The sequence below is a fragment of the Podarcis liolepis genome (genome assembly GCF_965112155.1).
Source record: "Podarcis liolepis genome assembly, chromosome: 15".
Classification (NCBI taxonomy): Eukaryota; Metazoa; Chordata; class Lepidosauria; order Squamata; family Lacertidae; genus Podarcis; species Podarcis liolepis.
The window spans coordinates 31293114-31315895 of NC_139566.1; the positions used below are offsets into that span (position 1 = coordinate 31293114).

The window sequence follows — 22782 nt, forward strand, 5'->3', positions numbered from 1 at the left end:
TCTGCTGAAGACTTTGCATTTGTAGTAATGTGTGAAAAACGGAAATTGGCATAATCGAAATACAACTACGAGCTAGTTATACAAGATTGCATTGTCAGGTCTGTAATCTGTATAGTAAACAGATATATCTATATTTACATTTAAGATTTGCCTGCCCAGTATGTTTAAACTTGGGCCATTGGTTCTCTTTGCATGATGTTTTTGTGGTTTAGCCGTTTGACTAAGAGCTCTTTTATCTTAATTCCCCAAACGGTGACATGGCCAAGAATAACCTTTTAACTTGATTGCATGACGGAAAGTCTCCTGAACCTTGAGAGCCGACTCTTTTGAAGCAAAAAAATACCTGCTGTTTACTTCTGGCTCTGGGTGGAAACCCCAGACTCTTTTATTGAGCATCCGCTCTCATTGGGCAATGACATAAATAAAAAATAAAAATTGTCCAGTAGCACCTTAGAGACCAATTACAGATAGGTAGCCGTGTTGGTCTGCCATAGTCAAAATAAAATAATTCCTTCCAGTAGCACCTTAAAGACCAAGTAAGTTTGTTCTGGGTATAAGCTTTCGTGTGCATGCACACTTCTTCAGATGACAATAACAGTAACTTCTTCAGGTACAGTGGTGCCTCGCAAGACGAAAATAATTTGTTCCGCGAGTCTTTTCATCTTGCGATGTTTTTCGTCTTGCGAAGCACGGTCCGTCGCAACTGCGCCTCTTCAAGCGGCTTTAAGAAAAAAGCGCAAGACGTTTTCGTCTTGCGAAGCAAGCCCATAGGGAAATTCATCTAGCGAAGCAACGCAAAACCGAAAAACCCTTTCGTCTAGTGAGTTTTTCGTCTTGCGAGGCATTCGTCTTGCAGGGCACCACTGTATCTGAAGAAGTGTGGATACACACGAAAGCTTATACCCAGAACAAACTTACTTGGTCTCTAAGGTGCTACTGGACAATTTTTTAAATTTATTTTGACTGCGTCAGATCAACATAACTACCTACCTGAATCTGGGCAATGACATGTTTTGCAAAAGTAAAACTCTTTCTGTAGACCCAAACTTATCTTCAGGTGACAAAATTATTGGTCCAGTTTAAGTCTGTTTAGTGTGTGCTAAAACTGCATCACCACCCTCATTGCTGTCTGAATTCCTGGGTCTGAAAAGTGGCTTCCAGCCAGTGGCCAATAGCCTCAAGACAAAAGTCCTTGTGCTGTCTCCTGGAGCCAAGCTGTAGGCTTTTTATACCTCTGAGCTTGGATACAGCAGACAAAACACACTCACAGGATCGGCCGGTTCCAGCCCTCACCTTTTCTGCTATCAGACTCTCCAAGTGCTTGTGTGGCAGATTTCCTCATTCAGGTTCAAACACAATCTTCTTCCTCTTCTTCTTCTTCTTCCTCTCTTCTTCTTCTTCTCCCCCCTCCATAGGCCTTACCCTAAAGGTGACGAAAGGAAAAAGGCTTGTTTGAGTGCTTTGTCCGAGGTGAAAGTGCAGCCCGGTAAGGAGATGAATAATTATTATAAAATTTCTTTTCTTTTGGCATCGACGCACAGGAACCATTTTGTTTTTATTGATCTTGTGTGAGCTGCCCATGGAGCTTTTTCAGCCGAAATAAATAAACCATAGCTGAAATACGCACACACACCCCCTCCCACATTACTCCATCTTTATCCCACATGTCAGTCAACCAAGCAGCATTTCGCAATGCTTGCTAGCTGTTAGTGAGAAAGAGTAGCTAACCATTTTTCCAAGTAATTATACCACTGGCAAACAAATTGCTGTGTGTGTGTGTGTGTCCATGGGAATTAAATTTCCTTCTGCGGAAGAGCTTGGCTTTCTTCCAAAGGCTGCAGGCTGTGATCTGAATGTGATAGCCACATTGTTTCAGACACTAATTCCTGGACCAATGTGCAAAGCGATAAGAGGAATGACTGGTTGAGTTCATTATTGCACCAACATGGCAGCGTCAAGTTGATTTACCGGGGAATTCTATTTCTCTTTTACAGGTTGTTATCTGCCCAGCAACCCCGAAGCAATTGTCTTGGACATTGACTACAAGTCAGGAACTCCGATGCAAAGGTATGGTAGCCTTGTTTTCTTCCTCTGCTCAGTTTTCCTCCAGTAATAAAGACTTGGATTCCCTTCCCCTTCTAAACCCAGGGGTGGGGGGTGTCTGTGGACTACAGCTTCCATCATCCCTTGCAGCCAACATGGCCAATGGTCAAGGGGCTGCAGTCCAACCACAGCTGGCCCATTTCCATTCTGTATTATTATTCACTTTTCCTACTCTTAATGTCCTTCCAGCGCTGCCAAAGCACCTTACTTGGCCAAGTTTAAGGTGAAGCGGTGCGGAGTCAGCGAACTCGAAAAAGAAGGTCAGTACAGTAGCTTCCCAGTACATATGATGCTTGTCCCTATTTGCATTAGAGTTTCCTGCAGTGATTTCCCCCCGTTCCCTGTATTTTAGCTGAAATATAACAATCCTTGGCTTCCCCTTGAAGAGGAATATAATTGACATGGATGTATTCCATGTGCTTTTCATATTGAGTCCCTGTGAGTTATAAGGAAGTGATTGTTATAGTCAGTAAGATCAACCTTTTCCATGAAGCCTTTGGCACAGTCCCCTAGACCCTATGACCTCACTGTGTGTCTAAAGGTAAAGGTACCCCTGACCGTTAGGTCCAGTCGCGGACGACTCTGGGGTTGCACGCTCATCTCACTCTATAGGCCGAGGGAGCAGGCGTTTGTTCACAGACAGTTTTTCCGGGTCATGTGGCCAGCATGACTAAGCCGCTTCTGGCGAACCAGAGCAGTGCATGGAAACGCCGTTTACCTTCCTGCCGAAGTGGTACCTATTTACCTACTTGCACTTTGACGTGCTTTTGAACTGCTAGGTGTGCAGGAGCTGGGACTGAGCAGCGGGAGCTCACCCCGTCGTGAGGATTCAAACTGCTGACCTTCCAGTCGGCAAGCCCTAGGCTCAGTGGTTTAGACCACAGCGCCACCTGCAGAGGAAATAATTGTATATCCTTTCCCTGTTTACTTGAGCCTCCTCATTTCTGTTGTGTGAAACTTTCTACGTATTCCTTTATTCTACTCATTTGGTTCCTGTCTGACCTTTTGATCCAGAAAGATCCCCAAGGTGCTTGCTGGGATTGCTTTTACCTCCTGTGGAACATGGCATAGCTCTGCAGTTGCCTCTCCTCTCTTTCAGTGGTGGCTGGTGCCCATTGCGGCTGGTTGGGTGAAAGACAGGGGAGGCCGACAGTAGGTGGCGCCAGAGCCAATGACCAGCAGAGCCAGCTCAAGTTAGCTTTGTCTTCCAATCCTCCTCCTTCTGGCTGGCTAGCTATTTATCTATTTATCTATAGTACATTCAGTATACAAAATCCAATAAAAAACAGCAACAGAACCGTTCTACTAGGAAACTCAGAAACAAATGATTATTATTTTTTAAGGGAAGGAGAAATAATATTTTAAAGTTCGTATCCAAAAATATCATCCTACGCATTAGGCAGGAAAAACCAGATGCACAAATAAGGGTGGGGGACGCCTGGCTTACTAGCAGTACATGTGAAAAGGATTTAGGGGTCTCGGTGCACCACAAGCTTAACATGAGGCAACAGCGTGATGCAGCAGCAAAGAAAAAAAAGATAATACTATTCTAGGCTGCATCAACAGAAATATAGTGTCCAGTTCGAGGGAAGTCATAGTACCACTCTATTCTGCCTTGGGTCAGACCAAACTTGGAATACTGTGTCCAATTCTGGGCACCACAATCTAAGAAGGATGTTGACGGGCTGGGATGTATGCAGAGGAGGGCAACCAAGATGATCAGGAGTCTGGGGACTAAGCCTTATGAGGAATGCTTGAAGGAGCTGGGTATGTTTAGGCTTGAAAAGAGGAGACTGAGGAGGTATGATAGCCATCTTCAAATATATTAAGGTCTGTCACATGGAGGAGGGAGCATGCTTGATTTCTTCTGCTCTGGAGGGTAGGACTCGAACCAGTGGCTTCACTTCTAAGAGCTATTCAGCAGTGGAACAGACTCCCGCGAGAGGTTGTGGTCTCTCCTTCCTTGGAGGTTTTAAACAGAGGCTGGATGGCTATCTGTCATGGATGCTTTAAGCTGAGATTCCTGCATTGCAGGGGGTTGGACTAGATGACCCTTGAGTCCCTTCTAACTATGATTCTACGATTAAAGCTACAGCTCTTGCCATTATTCTTGGAGGCCGGGTTCCTTTCAGGAGGGTCTCTTTAGTATTACTGCTAAAGGGGAAGTGTTTTTTGTTATTTAGTTGTCTCCTTCTCTTGGCAAGCTTGCATGGAGTGCCAGCATTTCTTCTCCCCATTGAAACTGCATTTGGTTTTACTTGGATTTCACCCTCTTTCCAGGTCTGCGCTGTCGTTCGGACTCCATAGACGAAAGCGGAGAAGATGGGGTGGAGAGCAAGAAGATTTGCTGGCAGGCAGCCATCTTCAAAGTGGGCGATGACTGCAGGCAGGTAAGGAGGCCGCAAGCCCTTTCTCAGCAACAACCAGTTGAACTGTGGCAGTAATAAGCGCACATATATATATATATATATATATATATATATATATTTGGCTTTCTTCCGAGAGCGGGTGGCGCTGTGGGTTAAACCACAGAGCCTAGGACTTGCCGATCAGAAGGTCGACGGTTCGAATCCCCGCAATGGGGTGAGCTCCCGTTGCTCAGTCCCTGCTCCTGCCAACCTAGCAGTTTGAAAGCACGTCAAAGTGCAAGTAGATAAATAGGTACTGCTCCGGCGGGAAGGTAAACGGCGTTTCCGTGCGCTGCTCTGGTTCGCCAGAAGCGACTTAGTCATGCTGGCCACATGACCCGGAAGCTGCACGCCGGCTCCCTTGGCCAGTAAATCGAGATGAGCACTGTAACCCCCGAGTCGGCCACAACTGGACCTAATGGTCAGGGGTCCCTTTACCGTTACTACTTCTTTTCTTTTCTTTTTTTTGCTTTCTTCCGAGAGCGGAAAAAAACCACACACCTGCTGCCCCATTGCGTATATAGGCTGTTACTCTGAGTAACTCTTACTCAGTTGGATAACAACTTCAGAATTTATTGCAAGCAGCAATATCTGAGCTATTTATTTATTTTTATCGGTAAGATTTTCCTCCCTATCTTTTTCAAAAAGAGTTTTCAAGGTGGCTCACTGTGCAGTAATCAATGGTGATCAGGTGAGACATGAAGGGGCCAGGGCTGCAGCATACAGGAAGGAAGCACAAGGGCTGCCGTGGTAGAGCTGGGAATGCCCCCTGTCTGAAAGCCCCCCCCATGGCAGCCAGCCAATATAGACCAAAGTGGTCCCAACGCATGGCCTGAGGGCCATGTGCGGCCCTCGAAGCCCTTTTCGGCAACTGTTGACAACATTTGACACCTGCAGCCCTTGTGCTTCCTGCCCAGAGCTGGGCAAGGAGGTGCTGGGACTTCGGTCTGGTAGGTCCCACCTCCTTCCCAAAGCTCTATCAGCTTTGGGAAGCAGGTGGGTGGGCTCTAGGATCCTGCCAGAGCCTCATGCCTCCTTTCCCAGATCCCGGTGCCTCGCTTAGGTGTGGCAAGGGCTGGGTGTGTCAAATTTTGACCTCACTCCCCACCCCCCCAGTGTGACAAGACCATGTGTAGCCCGCGGGTTCCATGTCAAGGTGCTCATGTGGCCCAGTTGTTATGAAAACTTGGGCTGCCCTGATATAGACACTGCTTAGCTGGATGGACCAGTTGTTTGGCTGTGTATGAGACAGCTTCCTATGCTTAATAGGAGCCTTCTGCAAGTGAGCCAACCTAAAGCCTGCAGCAAAGAAAGATGGAGAAAAAGCCCAGGGAGCCATCCTCTCTCATGGCATAAGCAAGGCATGTTCTAGCTCTAAGGCTATGCTTTGAAGCACACTGTTGAGATTAAGTGGACGTGCTCCAGCCATTGGGCTTACAAAATTCGCTGCCTCCTTTGGCCAAATCTGTTTCAAATCCACTTGCTTGCCTCTGTTTGCCTCTGCTGAATCTGATTTAGTTTCCTCCTAACATGTCTTCCATGCGTTGCTAAACAGGACATGCTGGCGTTGCAAATCATTGACCTCTTCAAGAACATCTTTCAGCTGGTGGGTCTAGACCTGTATGTGTTTCCGTACAGAGTAGTGGCCACAGCCCCAGGGGTGAGTATTTACTTACTGACTCTTCAAATGGAAAGACAGGATTTAGTGTCCCTGGGAAGGGGCAACTCGCCACTCCTTTTCGAAATCCCATATATCTCTAACGATGTGAGTGTTTTTCTCTGACAAACCTCCTTTTCCTCTTGCGGCCTCCAAGCGGTCCTCTATAGGGGGCTGCACAACTGTAACTCCCATCAGTGCCAGCAAGCATGGATGATGGGAGTTGTAGTTCGGCGTCAGCCGGAGGGCCAAGGGTTCTGCCTGCCTATTCTAAAACGTGTTCCTGACCTTTTATTGTATTGTATTTCTATACAATGTGCAGCACCTAGCACATACCGGCAACGTTATTTTTAAAAAAAGAGCCTTGCTGTACGGCAAGGTCCATGAGTTGTGGTCATTAATCTTTCTGCTTTCTTCTCCTAGTGTGGCGTCATCGAATGCATTCCTGATTGTACGTCCCGTGACCAGCTGGGCAGGCAGACAGACTTTGGGATGTACGACTACTTTACAAGGCAGTACGGAGATGAATCAACCTTGGCTTTCCAAAAGGTACAGTGATGCCTCGCAAGACGAAAGGAATCCGTTCTGTGATTCTCTTCGTCTAGCGGTTTTTTCGTCTTGCGAAGCAAGCCCATTGAAGGATTAGCGCTATTAGCGGCTTTTAGCGGCTTATCTGCTGATCGGATCAGCTGATAAGTGGCTTAGCGGCTTAGAAAAAGGGGGGGGGAGGAAAAAGAACCAGCAGGAACTCGCAAGACATTGTCGTCTTGCGAAGCAAGCCCATAGGAAATTCGTTTTGCGAAGCACCTCCAAAACGGAAAACTCTTTCGTCTAGCGAGTTTTCCGTCTTGCGAGGCATTCATTTTGCGGGGCACCACTGTGTTCTGCCCGATGCTGAGCCAGACTTGGTTGTGGTAGTGATTTAACAACACCCCTCCACCCCCCACTCATCCACCCCCAGCCTGCAATAAGACCTGTACCAGCAGTCTGCACTCTCAGGAGGTTTAGGAAGAGATTTGCTCTCCCTCACATTTGCATTTTGCTGCTGTCAGCCTCCTCTAGAGTAAGGATATGGGAACTGGCTGTATGTATTCTACCCTTCCTCTCTGAACTATATTCAAGCCAGGCTCTTTGGAGTACAGCAAGACTAGTACCAGAAACTTTATTTAACTTTCGTTTTTGCTTTATATTTATGTACCTAGGGCTAGATTTGGTGAGGGTTTTTTTCCCCATAAGAATGAATTTATTCTGTGTTTGCTAAATTGTTGGTTTTTGTCACTTTGAATTTACTGGCATGTTCTGTATTTGATATGTTTGCATTTCCAGTATCCTCTGTTTTTATGTTTTGGATGTTTGCCATAAGCTACTTTTGGCACAGCTCGTTGTGGGAAAGTGGCATATAAGTAAAACCAATCAACCAGCCGATATAATAATGGCCTGGGATGCAGCTCAGCAGCACCCCAAGGGCTACACATGTTGTAGCCTTATTGGAGTTCACTGATTGGGTCTGCGTTGCTCTGGGACAGGAGGAAGGAAGTCAAAATGACACCGAGTTGGTTCAAAGAAAGAGTTTATTCTGCTCTCCAGATAGCAGAAGGCACTTGCGTGATTAGTCCACAGCAAGTCCAAAGAAATGACAAGTTTCATGCAGTATTTATATCCTCCAGGCACCCTCCCCCTCCTTCCAACCACGTCAGCCTATGTATGCAGGTTGACATCACATATGTTCCTGCTCTGGTACTCTCAGCCATAAAAGGGATTTCCTTCCTGCACTCCTGACCATAAAAGGATATTCCTGTTCCTACTCCTATCTTGGAGCAAAAGGTCACTACTTCCGAGAACATGCTCTGGCATTAGTCCCAGACTTGGGTCTCCTTGTCATTTGTGGTCCGAACATAAGATATGTCTGTGTCTGTTCTACTGGTAAAGTCAAGGCCAGTCTTGCCGTCAAACTGATAAGGGAGAGAGCTGTGTTCTTGTTTTGCATTTGCTCAACGGCTAAAGTTTATGCATTTTAGCTAAGGAGAAATGGCGATTTTGGTGCAGTTTAAAAATGCCTGCGCAGTCAGTTTTGGGTTTGGGAAACCCATTCCTTCAATGTGTCATTTTTTAGAGGTTAAAAATTAAAGGCACCCCGCCCCCAAATTCTGCAAAAGTCAACTTAATCATCCCTGTAAAATTGTTTGCTGCAAGACTCTGGCAAAATTATTGGTTTCAGAGATACTGGCTTCGACCCCACTCTTCCTATTATCTCTGTAGTTTCTCAGTGATGATCTGAAATTTATATTTATTTTTCTTTGCTTAATCTTAACACTACCGACACTTGATTCATCCCTGCAGGCTCGTTACAACTTCATCCGCAGCATGGCTGCCTACAGCCTCCTGTTGTTCCTGTTGCAGATTAAAGACAGGCACAATGGCAACATCATGCTGGACAAACATGGACACATCATTCATATTGGTTAGTTCACTCCTTGGTTTTGTTCTGTTTGTTTGTTTGTTTTTGACATTGAGAATTGTATTCTTTTCTGCGCAATACGAGTGCATGTAAATACGTTCTTACGCAAGGACATATCCAGTTAGAGAAAGAGCAGTAAGTAACGTTGAAATATACTGAAATTAAACACCAAAGCAAGTTATTTATATTCTACGCAATGTGTTTCAAAGCATTATAAACTGTTACCAACCTCAGGTAAGCTACCATGTCTTAGTTTTCACTGTTTAAATCTAATAAAATTGTTTAGTTTAGCCATTGTTGTAATTTCCCCACATTCTCCCCAAATTCCCAAACATCCCCACCCATTCTCTTATAGTTGGAATATCAGAAAACCTCATGGTGTGCTGGTTAGACTCTAGGGCTGAGGAGACCTGGGTTCAAATTGTCTCTTGGCTGCGAAACTCAGAAGGGGGCCTTGAGCTAGTCGCCATCTCCCATCCTAACCCGCTCCACGGAGTCGTTGTGAGGATCGAAAGGGAGGGGAAAACACTCTATGCTGTCTGGAGCTCCTTCAAGGAAGGGATATAAATGTAATCGATAAATAAAACCAATTGGTAGAAGAGGTGCTCATCTGTTTATGAATGCACTTTGGCTTCTAATGTGTGATGTGAAATTTCATTGGTCCTTGTCTAAGGATGCTTAGGCCACACTTTCAGAGGCAAAGAGTTCTCTCCTAGCAGAGACTTAGAGCGCCTATATCCTCAAGACAAAACTGACGAGTGCAGGTGATGTTTAACCCTTTCCCTGCCAGCTATTTTCCTGCTGAAAATCACGCGCCCTGATGAGGCTCAGGGCGTGTATTGTAAACGCACACCCCAAACTTCAGAGCGGGGAGGAGCAGCACTTGGTGAGGCTGAGATTTTGAGTGGGAAAGTATCTTGTGCGTAAAGGGTAATAATAATAATAATAATAATAAATTTTATTTATACCCCGCCTTCCCCAACCAAGACTGCGCTCAGGGCGGCTAACAACCAATAATAAAAACAAGTTGATTAAAATACAACTTAAAAAACAAGATTAAAATACAACATTAAAACATTAAGATGCAGCCTCTTCACAGGAGGAGAAAGGAAAAAAGAAAGAGGGGGAGGGAATCAAATTGACTCGAAGCCAAAGGCCAGGTGGAACAACTCTGTCTTACAGGCCCTGCAGAAAGAAATCAGATCCCGCAGGGCCCTGTTCTCATGAGGCAGAGCGTTCCACCAGGCCGGAGCCAGTGTTGAGAAGGCCCTGGCTCTGGTTGAGGCTGTGGTAAAGGGTTCTTTTTCTCCCTGCCCTTCCTTTCCCAGTCCTAGATAGCCTCCGGTGGCTGCACTGCTGACTGGACCCACGGGCATATAGTACTTTTGAATGAGGGAGCAGAATGGGCCTGTTTGATCCTTCTTGTGTTTTGTTTGCTTCCCCTCTCCTCCCCCCCTTCCTTGGCACAGACTTTGGTTTCATGTTTGAGAGTTCTCCCGGCGGAAACCTGGGTTGGGAGCCAGACATCAAGCTGACCGACGAGATGGTTATGATAATGGGAGGGAAGATGGAGGCCACGCCTTTCAAGTGGTTCATGGAGATGTGCGTCAGGGGGTACCTGGCAGTCAGGTGAGGAGGCTTGCACTCTGGAGTCAATCTCGAGCCCTAATAATAATTTATTATTTGTACCCCGCCCATCTGGCTGGGTTTCCCCAGCCACTCTGGGCGGCTTCCAACAAAGATTAAAAATACATCAAAATGACCGAATTACACCGAAGGCCAGCTCATCTTTCCTGAGGTCCATTCCTGCAACTGCAACTGTGGCGGGAGGGGGGAGGTTGGCATCACAGCTGCCCATCCTAGAGGAACGGGGGCTGCCTTTGTCTCAGTAATTTCGCTATGGCTGATAGATTGCAGGTGGCAACCCAGCCTCATCGGCAAACGGGAGAGGATTACGCTGTGTAGATTTAATTACAGTAATAAGGTGTGGTCCACCCCCAGACCGAGTCCCTCTGGTTTTATTTTCTTTCTTCAGATACAGGAGAGTCTCTAATAATTCCCTCTCCTCTCTCTGTCCATGTCTATGTCTCTCCCGCCCCCCCTTGCACAGGCCTTACATGGACGCCGTGGTCTCTCTGGTGACGTTGATGCTGGACACAGGGCTGCCCTGTTTCCGAGGGCAGACAATCAAACTGTTAAAGTAAGTCGTGCCTCTTTCCTAACGGCGGGGCTGCCCTCTGGAAGCACAAGTTAAGCAGGCCTGGGCCCAGTTTGGGCCGGAATTGCAGCCTGCCTTGAGTTCCACGCAGAGCTTTTTCTTAACGGGCACAGCCAGACTCAGAATGGGCAGCCATGGGGCGGGTCTGGGGGGAGGTTGCTGTTTAAGAAACAACATTTGGGCAAATCGAAAAATAAGGGTCATGCAAAAGTTGCATTTTGTCAGTTGAGGTACAAAGTGACTGATAACAATATGAAAAGCAAATTGTGTAGTCCGGGCTTCTCAAGATTTATTTATTTGAAGCGTTTGTGCCCCACTCTTCAGCCAAACAGGCCCCCAGAGTGGCTTACATGCAGCCAGTTAAAACAAGACAATTCTCTGCCCACACGCTTTCCTCACGATGCACAAGGGGAAGGGGACAGGGAGGGAAGTGGGAGGGAAAGCAAAGTTGGGAACCATCCTTAAGTAGTAGCTTTTACAGGTAAAGGTAAAGGGAAGGTAAAGGACCCCTGGACGGTTAAGTCCAGTCAAAGGTGACTATGGGGTTGCGGCACTCATCTCGCTTTCAGGCCAAGGGAGCCAGCGTTTGTCCACAGACAGCTTTCTGGGTCATGTGGCCAGCAGAACTAAACCACTTCTGGCACAATGGGACACTGACAGAAACCAGAGCGCACGGAAACAGCGTTTACCTTTCTGCCACGGTGGTACCGATTTATCTACTTGCACTGGCGTGCTTTCGAACTGCTAGGTTGGCAGGAGCTGGGACAAAACAACAGGAGCTCACTCTGTGGCAGGGATTCGAACCAACGACCTTTTGCTAGGAAAGCCCAAGAGGCTCAGCGGTTTAGACAACAGCCCCACCTGCACCCCCTATAGCTTTTACAACTGGCACAGAAAGGCTGGAGGTACCTTACAGAGCTGGTCTTTCAGCAAAGCGAATGGGATGAGCCCCGATTCCCATTTCTTCCCCTGTGGCAGCCTGGTGGAATAGCTGCTCCTGGGTGACAGAAGCATCCAGTTGGTCTGATGGAGCTGGATTTTCAGCAGAGCTTGATGGAACGAGAATCCCGGGTCTTGAACGAGCATCCTTGTGTCTCCTTCCTCTGCCTAAGGCGCTCCTCAGAATACTGTCAAGTTCGCAGTTCTGAGGATTTCCTCCTACTCTTAACGCAGGCTTCCAGATAAAACGTGTCCTCTGAGCAAGGAAGCATCCCTGAGGAAAGGGCACAGGTGTGAAAGAGCAGCACATACCTGGCGTGCAGATTAGAATCACACCCCTCTGAGCAGTTCTAAATTTTCCTTTTAAAAAAGCAGCCCTGGTTCCATAAAGTGCAGTGGTTTTTTTAAAAAAATTGTGTGTAATTTTTTTATTAATTTTCACAAAAACAAAAGCTTGCATTCAAGAAAGAAGCATAAAATAAAACGTTTAAAACAACTATATACATTGTCAGTACAGTGATACCTCAGGTTAAGTCCTTAATTCGTTCCAGAGGTCCGTACTTAACCTGAAACTGTTCTTAACCTGAAGCACCACTTTAGCTAATGGGGCCTCCTGCTGCTGCCGCACTGCCGGAGCACGATTTCTGTTCTCATCCTGAAGCAAAGTTCTTAACCTGAAGCACTATTTCTGGGTTAGCGGAGTCTGTAACCTGAAGCGTATGTAACCCGAGGTACCACTGTATTGAATCCACATTATGGGATTACTTGAATCCCTGAAGTGCAGTGAATTAACTGAATGACCGAAGCGTGGCACGGCATTCAAGAGCGTAGGCATTGGATCGTTCCCATATCTGGAAGTGAAACAACATGGGACTTTAGAATAAATAGGATTAGGATCCAGCTGACAGGCATCAGCCAGATTTCCACAGAGCAGCCTGTGTCTCACTTCGTTGCCAGAATCAGAGGCTCTAACTAAGAGATGAGACATTTTTGTCCTCGTAAGAACATATTCAAGTTGGAGCAACCACTGCCTCCTAGGAGGGCGAGTTCCATAGTTTGTGCTGCTTGAAGAAGTCCTGTTTCCCCCCCCATCTCTCCTGAATATTCCAACATTCAGCTTCATTGGATATCCACAACTTCTGGCGCTGTGTGAGAGGGAGAAATAACTTTTCCTCCTCCACTTTCTCCATGCCCATGCATGATTATGTCTCTTCTCACTTGCCTTTTCTCCAAACTGCAAAGTCCCAAACTCTTGAGATCTCCTCTGCTTCCTCCTCGAACAGGAACAGGTTCAGCCCCAACATGACGGAGAGAGAAGCGGCCAACTTCATCATCAAGATAATTCAGAGCTGCTTCCTCAGCAACAGGTAGGCCTCTACGCGTCTGCTGGCTTATTTCCTGGCTGTTCTCTAGCGAAGGAACCCTTCTCAGCCCAAGGGCCGCATTTCCTTCGGGGCAGCCTTCCAGGGGCCGCATCCCAATCGCGGGCTGGAGCCAGAGGCAAAACCAGGAGGAGCGATGAATGAGAATTGTACCTTTGACGCAGTAGGCTGGATCTCCACTGATCTGGAAAACGCTATTTAAAAACACGCTATTTTCCATTGGCGAAAGATCGCTGCTCTACAGCACCCTCTGGTGTCACATTTTTATAACACCTTGTTCACGTTACAGTGGTGGTACCTTGGTTCTCAAACTTAATCCGTTCCGGAAGTCCGTTCCAAAACCAAAGCGTTCCAAAACCAAGGCACGCTTTCCCATAGAAAGCAATGCAAAACGGATTAATCTGTTCCAGACTTTTAGAAACAACCCCTAAAACAGCAATTTAACATGAATTTTACTATCTATTGAGACCATTGATCCATAAAATGAAAGAAATAAACAATGTACTGCAGCCACACAATCAATCAGTAGCTGAACTGGGTTCCACACAGTCACACCCACAAAAAGAGCCACAAAAACGCAAAATAAATAGCAAAAACAGACGGACCTCAGTTCAACACTCAAAATGGAAGTGTGGAACTCAAATTGGAAGTGTAACACTCAATACGGAGCATGTTCGGCTTCCAAAAAGAGTTCGCAAACCAGAACGCTTACTTCCGGGTTTGCAGTGTTTTGGTTCCAAGTTGTTTGAGTACCAAGGCGTTTGAGAACCAAGATACCACTGTATAACTCACCGGTGTAGATTAGTCCTAGATGGCCAGTTCTGAATCGCCTTCTGTTTCTGTTACCTTTTTTCCAGGAGTAAGACCTACGATATGATCCAGTACTACCAGAACGACATTCCTTACTGAACCCAGATGGGGTTATCCTGGAGGATCCATGACCCTGTCTCCGTTGTTCCAGCCTAGAAACGTGATTTCCTGGAAGTCACTGCGTCCTGCCTCTGGTCGATCCTCTCTGCGTGCGTGTGCATGTGAATGTGGGTGTGCCCGTTTTACAGGACCCTTGTAACAATCAGCACCTCTCAAATAGTTCCTCTTATCTTCGCCAGGGTGTCCGTGTCCCTAGATTACACAGCAGCTGGCTGCAGTCGCGGAATTTAAAAAAACCTGTCGCAGCTACAAATGAGTGTAAAACTCAGCAAGGAAAGGATAAACCCGAGGAGTGTGGCGATTGCCAGGGGGTTTTGTTTTGGCTTTTGGAAGCAAGTTCCATTAAAACGCCCACTCTGTAGGATCCGGCAGCGGTCAAATGCTCTAGAGTCGCTGCTCAGTGCGGCGAGGAAGCACTAAGTTGCTCTTGGTGAATGCTGTAGAAATTGTAATGATAATCGTCTGTAGGTGTTGATAGCCCTGCATCTATGTTAATATTGTACTTTGCACTGTAAATGGTTCCTGCTCCACGGTCAGTATTTCGTACCTACATGAAGAATGTATTTCCTCCCCCCCTTTTGTGTGGTTTTAAGGAGAGAAACTCTATCCAAGATATATTTAATCTAAAAAAAAAATGGAATTAAAAAAATGAAAGCCTTAGGATACTTTACGTCTCGGTTCCAGCGTTTGTTTTTGTTTTTTAAAAATAATAAAAACAACCGGCTTTAGAGATCACGAGGATTAGGCAAATTCATGAAGAACAAAGGTATCGGCAGCTACTAGCCACAGCGGTTGCCTCCACTGTCTCATCGGTTGCTGAGAATCGCAGGTGAGCCAAGTGCTGTCGTGCTTGCAGGCCATGGCCAAAGGTCAGGAATGATAGGAGAGCAATGTCTGGAGGTGGGGGCATCGTGGTAGGCGTGGCCAGAGGCAAAAGTGGGTGGAGCAACAGATGCAAATTTTGCTTTTGGACAGTAGTGCAGTTTCAACACCCACTTGAACACACCTCTCCAGCCTCCGTCTGGAGGAGCAAGAGGCCTTATATAATAATAATTATTTATTTCTTATTTATACCCCGCCCATCTGGCTGGGTTTCCCCAGCCACTCTGGGCAGCTTCCAACACAATATTAAAATACAGTAATGCATCAGACATTAAAAGCTTCCCTAAACAGGGCTGCCTTCAGATGTCGTCTAAAAGTCTGGTAGTTGTTGTTCTCTTTGACATCTGGTGGGAGGGCGTTCCACAGGGAGGGCGCCACTACCGAGAAGGCCCTCTGCCTGGTTCCCTGTAACTTGGCTTCTCGCAGTGAAGGAACCGCTAGAAGGCCCTTAGCAGAGCCAAAGGGTTCTGTATTTCTGGGCAAGGTGCTGCACGGAATCTCTTACCACTTTGCAAAATATCCCATCCCTTCCCTGCCATCACTGGGAATCCCGCATTCTTTCGGACAGAGGGTGCTTTTCCACACCGGCGTTGCCAGCTGCTCGGATTGTCTCTGCACAAAAGAAGACCCCCCCCTCCGCCTCCCCAGAGAGCAGCAGAAGCAAAATTTATAGCTTTGCATTTGCTGGGTTACTTGATCAGCACTATTCAAGTGCTAATTTTATTCTGCGTGGTGCAGATCAGAAAGCTCAGGGAAGAAGCTGGCGTAGTAACTCGCCAGCGTGATGCAGTCGTTTGGACACAACATCGATCGCTCCCTCCCACACACCTCCTCACAAGCCCCAGAGATGTGCAGTTGAGTTTTCCTCTTCCCCTACTTTCTTTTGGGCACTGGAAGTTGTTACGCAGGGAAACTGGATTTTTAGGAGGCGGTGGAATTTGTAAACAGAACCGTGTACGTCGCCTTGAGCCTTTTGGAGAAAAAGCTGGGATGTAAATGAAACACAAAAGAGAAATAACAGCAAAACAGAGCGAGGTTTGTCCCACAAACCTCACCCAGCTCTCCCCTGCCCACCTGCCTAACTTAAACACAGTTTCTTAGTCTCAGTGTTGACCTCATAATAATATAAATAATAAATTTATTTATACCCCCCCTCCCCAGCCAAGACCGGGCTCAGGGCAGCTAACAGCTGATATAAAAACAAATTGATTGAAATACAACTTAAAAACAAGATTAAAATACAACATTAAAACATCAAAGCATTAAAATACAGCCTCATTTCAATGGAAACTCAAATCAAAAACTTCTTTGGGGATGAAAATGTCAAGTCTTCACCAAGGCTAATTTTCCAGACTAGTCCTACATGGGCCAGAAAAAAGTCAGGGAAGTCCCTAAATAGGAGTTCCATCACAGGAGGAGAAAGGAAAAGGAAGAAGGGGAGGGAATCAAATTGATTCCAAGCCGAAGGCCAGGCGGAACAACTCTGTCTTACAGGCCCTGCAGAAAGAAATCGGATCCTGCGGGGCCCTGGTCTCATGAGACAGAGCGTTCCACCAGGCTGGAGCCAGTGTTGAAAAGGCCCTGGCTCTGGTTGAGGCTAATCTAACTTCCTTAGGGCCCGGGACCTCTAGGGTGTTGCTATTTACGGACCTTAAGGTCCTCCGTGGGGCATACTGGGAGAGGCGTCCCGTAGGTACGAGGGTCCTAGGCCGTGAAGGGCTTTAAAGGTCAAAACCAGCACCTTAAATCTGACCCTGTACTCCACCAGGAGCCAGTGCAGCTGGAAAATGGCAGAGACCCCATAAGGAGCCTCACTGCAGGATTCTGCACCCACTGGAGTTTCTGGGACAGCTTCAAGGGCAGCCCCGCGTAGAGCAGAGGGGAAGATGGGGCAAGGTTCGAATTAGTTGGCTGTGCCTCTGATTGGTTCTGGTTCTGCCTGCTGTTTCGACCCCTTGCCTTCCACCTCACTGGCATGAGTGTAGCAGTTAAGAGTGCTGGACTAGGACCTAGTAGTCCAGGGTTCGAATCCTCGCCCAGTTCACTGGGTGACCCCGGGCTAGTCGCTGCCTTTCAGACTGACCCTACCTCACAGGGTTGTTGTGTGGATAAAAAGCAGAAGGGGAGGAACATGTCAACCCCCTTGAGCTCCTAGGTGGTATATAATGTAAGGAATAGAGAACAAATGGTCACGAGCCACCACTGACCCGGGGATCCTCAACGCGTGCCTTACCACTGAGCTATGGCCTCACTGCGGCATTCTCTTAAAAACACGTTCCTCTCAGTAGCTTGTGCCACTGGCTTCTGTGCTGATCAAGCTGACTCGACTCCTTGCAACGGAACTACCTGGCTTTAGAGAGATGCTTGATTTATATTGCCATCACGGCTGCCATCCGTCTGTGTCGAGAGACAATGGAGTGCACCTCTGAGGGTGAAGTCACACTGTTGCATTGGCAGGAACAAAGTGACCATTCCGAGACGCAAACCTGAGTAGTATGTATGGAGATCCTGAGCTGCCCAGGCGACAACACTCCCTTCTCGGCCTCGCTGATGTGGACCAAAGGAAATATGTTTAGCACCGACTTGGCTGCAGGAGTTGCTGGAAGGAGGCATAGAAGCCGCCATCCAACCATCTTAGGAACTCCAGTCTGCAGTATTTACTCATTAGCATTTTCTTCTCCTGCAAGGCTGCGGAGGCTTAGGATTAGATTTTTCCTTCTCCTAGATGGACTATCTTCCCAGGTTGACTAACCCCATCGGCCTCTCACTTCCCTCTACAGCAGCAGGTCAGAAACCACCTTGTGGACCCAAAAATGGTCCTGTCCGCTCAATCTTCTGGTGCCTGTCTTGGCATGCAAGGGGAAAGTGTCACAATCCCTTAGATTTTCACGAGAGTTGCGCAGAGCTGCTACCAGGAGGCGCTCTGCAACAAATCCGAGGGCGAATCCAATTGAATCAAACACTGATTTTTTGCTGTGCTGGGGAACGTACATTTCAGTTTGGTCCAGGCAGCAGCGAAGCGTCTTATATTGGGTGTTTTAGGGCTACACCTTTGGAAGCTGCCTTCTGTTTTGCCTGTGAGATTTGCCCAGCCAAAACAATATTAGAATGGAAACGAGTTATCCTCTGAAACTCGCGCTTCTCCAGATTCCACAGTGCAGTTCTCCAGCCAAGTAAAAGGGGGTGGCTCATTTGGTAGAAGACAAGACTCTTAATCTCAGGGTTGTGGGTTTGAGTCCCATGGTGGGCGAAAGATTCCTGACCCCTGGCCAGAGTGGCTGGGGCAACTCATAATAATAATAATAATAATAATAATAATAATAATAATAATAATAATAATAAGTTTATTATTTATTCCCCAGCCACTCTGGGTGGCTCCCAACAGAAACCGAATTGGTGGTGAATGCCCTTCTGACTTGCACTCTTTATAAAGCCTTGAAGAATGAGGTTATCACCCCTCTTTTATTGTCCATTCTGGGTCGCCCATCCACTGCCACAGTGCCCTTTCTCTTAGCAGATCAAGATGAGCAGGTGACAGCAAAGGTTGCAAGGTTTTTAGCTGGGACAATTAGAATAAGATCCACTCTGACTACTGATTCAAAACCCTAAAATGTATTTCATATAATTGACTTTTTAATTTTTATTCTTGTATATCATATTGTTGTTTTATTGCTATGGCTGACGCAAATAAAGATGCATTCATTCCCCCCTGGGCAGCTCCCAACAGAATATTAATAACATGATAAAACATCAAACATTCAAAACTTCCCTAAACAGGGCTGCCTTCAGATCTCTTCTAAAAGTCAAGTGGTTGTTTATTTCCTTGACATCTGATGGGAAGGCGTTCCATAGGGCGGGCGCCACTACCAAGAAGGCCCTCTGCCTGCTTCAGGTATACGGGGCCGAGGCCATTTAGGGCTTTAAAGGTCAGCACCAACACTTCGAATTGTGCTTGGAAATGTACTGGGATGAGTGGAGCATAAATAGTAAAATTGTTGTTGGATTGTTGTTTAGTCGTTTAGTCATGTCCAACTCTTCGTGACCCCATGGACCAGAGCACAACAGATACTCCTGTCTTCCACTGCCTCCCGCAGTTTGGTCAAACTCATGTTGGTAGCTTCAAGATCACTGTCCAACCATCTCGTCCTCTGTCGTCCCCTTCTCCTTGTGCCCTCAATCTTTCCCAACATCAGGGTCTTTTCCAGGGAGTCTTCTTTTCTCATGAGGTGGCCAAAGTCTTGGAGCCTCAGCTTCAGGATCTGTCCTTCCAGTGAGCACTCGGGGCTGATTTCTTTAAGAATGGATAGGTTTGATCTTCTTGCAGTCCATGGGACTCTCAAGAGTCTCCTCCAGCACCATAATTCAAAAGCATCAATTCTTCGGCAATCAGCCTCCTTTATGGTCCAGCTCTCACTTCCATACATCACTATGTTGTTGGATAGAATGTCTCTATTTTCATTGGAGAAATGTTGGAGGGTGTGAAAGTTCTTCACACAGCATATTGTTAAACCGCGAAGGTCTTTGTCATCTCTGTTTTGGTCTGTAGCCACTGATAACCACTCACAGCCTCTATAGATTTCTCTAATCTTTTAAAGACATCCTAGTTGGTGGCCATCACTGCTTCTTGTAGGAATCACATCCATAGTTTAAACATGTGCTGAACGGAGAAACCAGCTCCTCTGACGCTTCCCTCGAAGCCAGGAGGGTGTTTGAGTCTCATTTTGGATCTTTGTGCCTCTGGCCCAGCTGCGTTCTCGCCGCCAACCCAGCCTTCGAGAAAACCATGACGTTTAGTTGATGAAAGAATGAGAGACAAGGGTGGGAGGCTTGCCAGGGATAATCTGGCAATGCAATCAGAGAGCTCAGAAAAGTGGGGGGTGGGAATTGGAGGGGGGAGCATCTGCGTGGCTTTTCTGCCCCAGGTTGGAGAAATAGATGAAGTTGGGCTGCAGGATCGTGCACAGCCCAAATCAAAGTATGTTTAAATTAAAAGATAAAGGGAGCTGTTTGCTGGCTGCACCTTGCAGGCCCCAGATCCAGCCGCTGACAGCTCAAAGGACCAGACAGCAGGTAACAGGCAAGCCAAACACCTGTATGAACAGCTGCAGAGCTGCTCTGCCAGTCAGAGCCGACACTACTGGGCTACCTAGATGAATAGGCTGTGTCTACACTGGTCCCATCACCTCCTGGCAAATAGAAGGGGAAGAAATGGAGGCAGTGAGAGATTTTACTTTCTTGGGCTCCATGATTACGATGGTGACAGCAGCCATGAAATTAAAAGACGCCTGCTTCTTGGGAGAAAAGCGATGACAAACCTAGACAGCATCTTAAAAAGCAGAGACATCACCTTGCCAACAAAGGTCCGTATCGTTAAAGCTATGGTTTTCCCAGTAGTGGTGTATGGAAGCGAGAGCTGGACCATAAAGAAGGCTGATTGCCGAAGAATTGATGCTTTTGAATTATGGTGCTGGAGGAGACTCTTGAGAGTCCCATGGACTGCAAGAAGATCAAACCTATCCACACTTAAGGAAATCAGCCCTGAGTGCTCACTGGAAGGACAGATCGTGAAGCTGAGGCTCCAATACTTTGCCCACCTCATGAGAAGAGAAGACTCCCTGGAAAAGACCTTGATGTTGGGAAAGATGGAGGGCACAAGCAGAAGGGGATGACAGAGGACAAGATGGTTGGACAGTGATCTCGAAGCTACCAACATGAGTTTGAGCAATCTGCAGGAGGCAGTGGAAGACAGAAGTGCCTGGCGTGCTCTGGTCCATGGGGTCACGAAGAGTCCGACACGACTAAAGAACTAAACAACAACAACAACAGCAACAACAACAACACCATACATTTAAAGCACAATTGAAAGCACCCTAAAGAACCATAGGAACGGTAGTTTCCTCCCATGTACAAATCCCAGCACCATTGAACCACAGTTCCCAGGTTTCTATGGAGGGAGGGATGGGTTTTTAATCACACCCACACACCCACACCAATCAATTCTGGGGTTTTCCTTGAAAAATTGGGGTTTTTCCTTAAATTCAGTCTGACATAGCAGAAGGCAGCTTCCTAGGCCACCACTAGGGGGCAGCATCAGCCTGTCCCACATGACCCACCAGATGCTCTGTGAGAAGACTCTGCAAAGTTCCTTTGCCCATTCGAGGTTTTTGTCTTTCTCTCTCCCCCCCCCCCCTTTAATTACAGAAGGGAAGCTAGATATGGGAACCTCTGGGTGAACCTGGGCCTGCTTTTCCATTATTGCAGACATATGTTTGAGCATGCACGCATGGGCCAAGCCTGAGGTGACAGGGGGAGATTTATGGGTTAGGGCTGGAGCTGCGGAGAGGTTTAAGTTGGAAACTAGACAAATCTTGGCTCAGGTTCCGCTTGGGGAATCTGAGAGAGCTGGAAACAGACTCGCAGGCTTTGAGGGTCTCCCCCACCCCTCTCCCCAGCGCTCGGTTCCCAAAAGGTCTGAGTGCGAGACCCTGCGTTTGAGAGGGCCCAGCCCTGGACGCCGCCAGAAGGTTGTAAGGCAAAGCGGAAATAGCACAGCCCTCCTTTGAAAGCAGCAAAGCTTCTGTTCTGTTGGAAATAGAAGAGAAGAGAATCTGCCATGGGTGTCCACATGGTTGTGTGTTTGTGTGTGTGTGTGTGTGTGTGTGTGTGTGTTCATGTCCACTCTCATTTTCTGTGTTGTTTTGAACGGGGTTTTTAAAAACTACCGGTCTTTCAATTGTATTTTGTACATCACCTTGAGAGGTGAGTGCAGAAGGCGATGAATATATGCATAATAAATCAGAATAGGGGCCCCAAGCCGCCAACTAGGATAGCTTGAAAAGAAGAATTTTCATTTCATTTTATTTTTATCCCACCCATCTGACTGGGTTGCCCCAGCCACTCTGGGTGGCTTCCTACAAATATAAAAGCATAATAAAACATCAAACATTAACAGCTTCCCTATACAAGGCTACCTTCAGATGTCTTCTACAAGTCAGATACAGTGGTACCTCTGGTTAAGAACTTAATTCGTTAATCGCGCCACCGCTGCCGCACGATTTCTGTTCTCATCCTGAAGCAAAGTTCTTAACCCGAGGTACTATTTCTGGGTTAGCAGAGTCTGTAACCTGAAGCGTCTGTAACCTGAAGCATCTGTAACCCAAGGTACCACTGTAGTTGTTTATTTCCTTGACATCTGATGGGAGGGCGTTCCACAGGGCGGGCGCCACCACCGAGAAGGCCCTCTGCCTAGTTCCCTGTAACCTCACTTCTTGCAATGAGGGAACCACCAGAAGACCCTCGGAGCTGGATCTCAGTGTCCGGACTAAATGATGGGGGTGGAGACGCTCCTTCAGGTATACAGGACCGAGGCTGTTTAGGGCTTTAAAGGTCAGCACCGACACTTTGAATTGTGCTGCAAAATGTACTGGGAGCCAGTGAAGATCCTTTATAAATTCATGGAGGAGATTCCTATTGACGGCTCTGCTCTGTTTCTGTAGACAGAGGCAACAAGTCTTCTGAACGCCAGTCGCCGAAAACCACTAGAGGAGCGAAGGCCTTGTGCTTGCATCCCGCTTGCTGGTTTCCCACATGGTTCTGATTGGTTTGATGTAGTTTTTTTGTTTCGTTCAAGTGCTGGCAAAGGCTGGCTGCTTCATATTGAACAGAGGACCACTGTCAGTCTTGAGGACTGGAGTAGATGAAAAACGCTCTGATCTAGTCTAGAATGGCTTAACGTTCCCACTTACCCCTGAAGTTCACTGGGTGACCTTGGGCCAGCCACAACCTCTCAGCCTAATCTACCTCAC

The 22782-nt window shown here is 47.0% G+C and overlaps 1 protein-coding gene and 1 long non-coding RNA gene across 3 annotated transcripts in view; one reads left to right on the forward strand and one right to left on the reverse strand.

The window, feature by feature from the left end:
* PI4KA (phosphatidylinositol 4-kinase alpha) overlaps nt 1-14830 on the forward strand; it is a 95729-nt gene extending 80899 nt beyond the window's left edge. The window contains exons 45-55 of one of the 2 annotated variants that reach the window (XM_083478985.1): nt 1416-1486; nt 1995-2067; nt 2293-2363; nt 4384-4493; nt 6067-6171; nt 6592-6717; nt 8509-8629; nt 10096-10255; nt 10737-10826; nt 13067-13150; nt 14023-14830. In XM_083478985.1, the coding sequence (XP_083335111.1) occupies nt 1416-1486; nt 1995-2067; nt 2293-2363; nt 4384-4493; nt 6067-6171; nt 6592-6717; nt 8509-8629; nt 10096-10255; nt 10737-10826; nt 13067-13150; nt 14023-14074 (1063 nt within the window). In that variant the 3' untranslated portion in view covers nt 14075-14830. The other variant, XM_083478986.1, reaches the window with a different exon arrangement.
* The window catches only part of LOC310695126, a 277420-nt gene continuing 269304 nt past the window's right edge, over nt 14667-22782 (reverse strand). Inside the window, exon 2 of the long non-coding RNA XR_014519938.1 lies at nt 14667-16197. This is a non-coding gene — a long non-coding RNA (uncharacterized lncRNA). The remainder of the gene's footprint in view (nt 16198-22782) is intronic.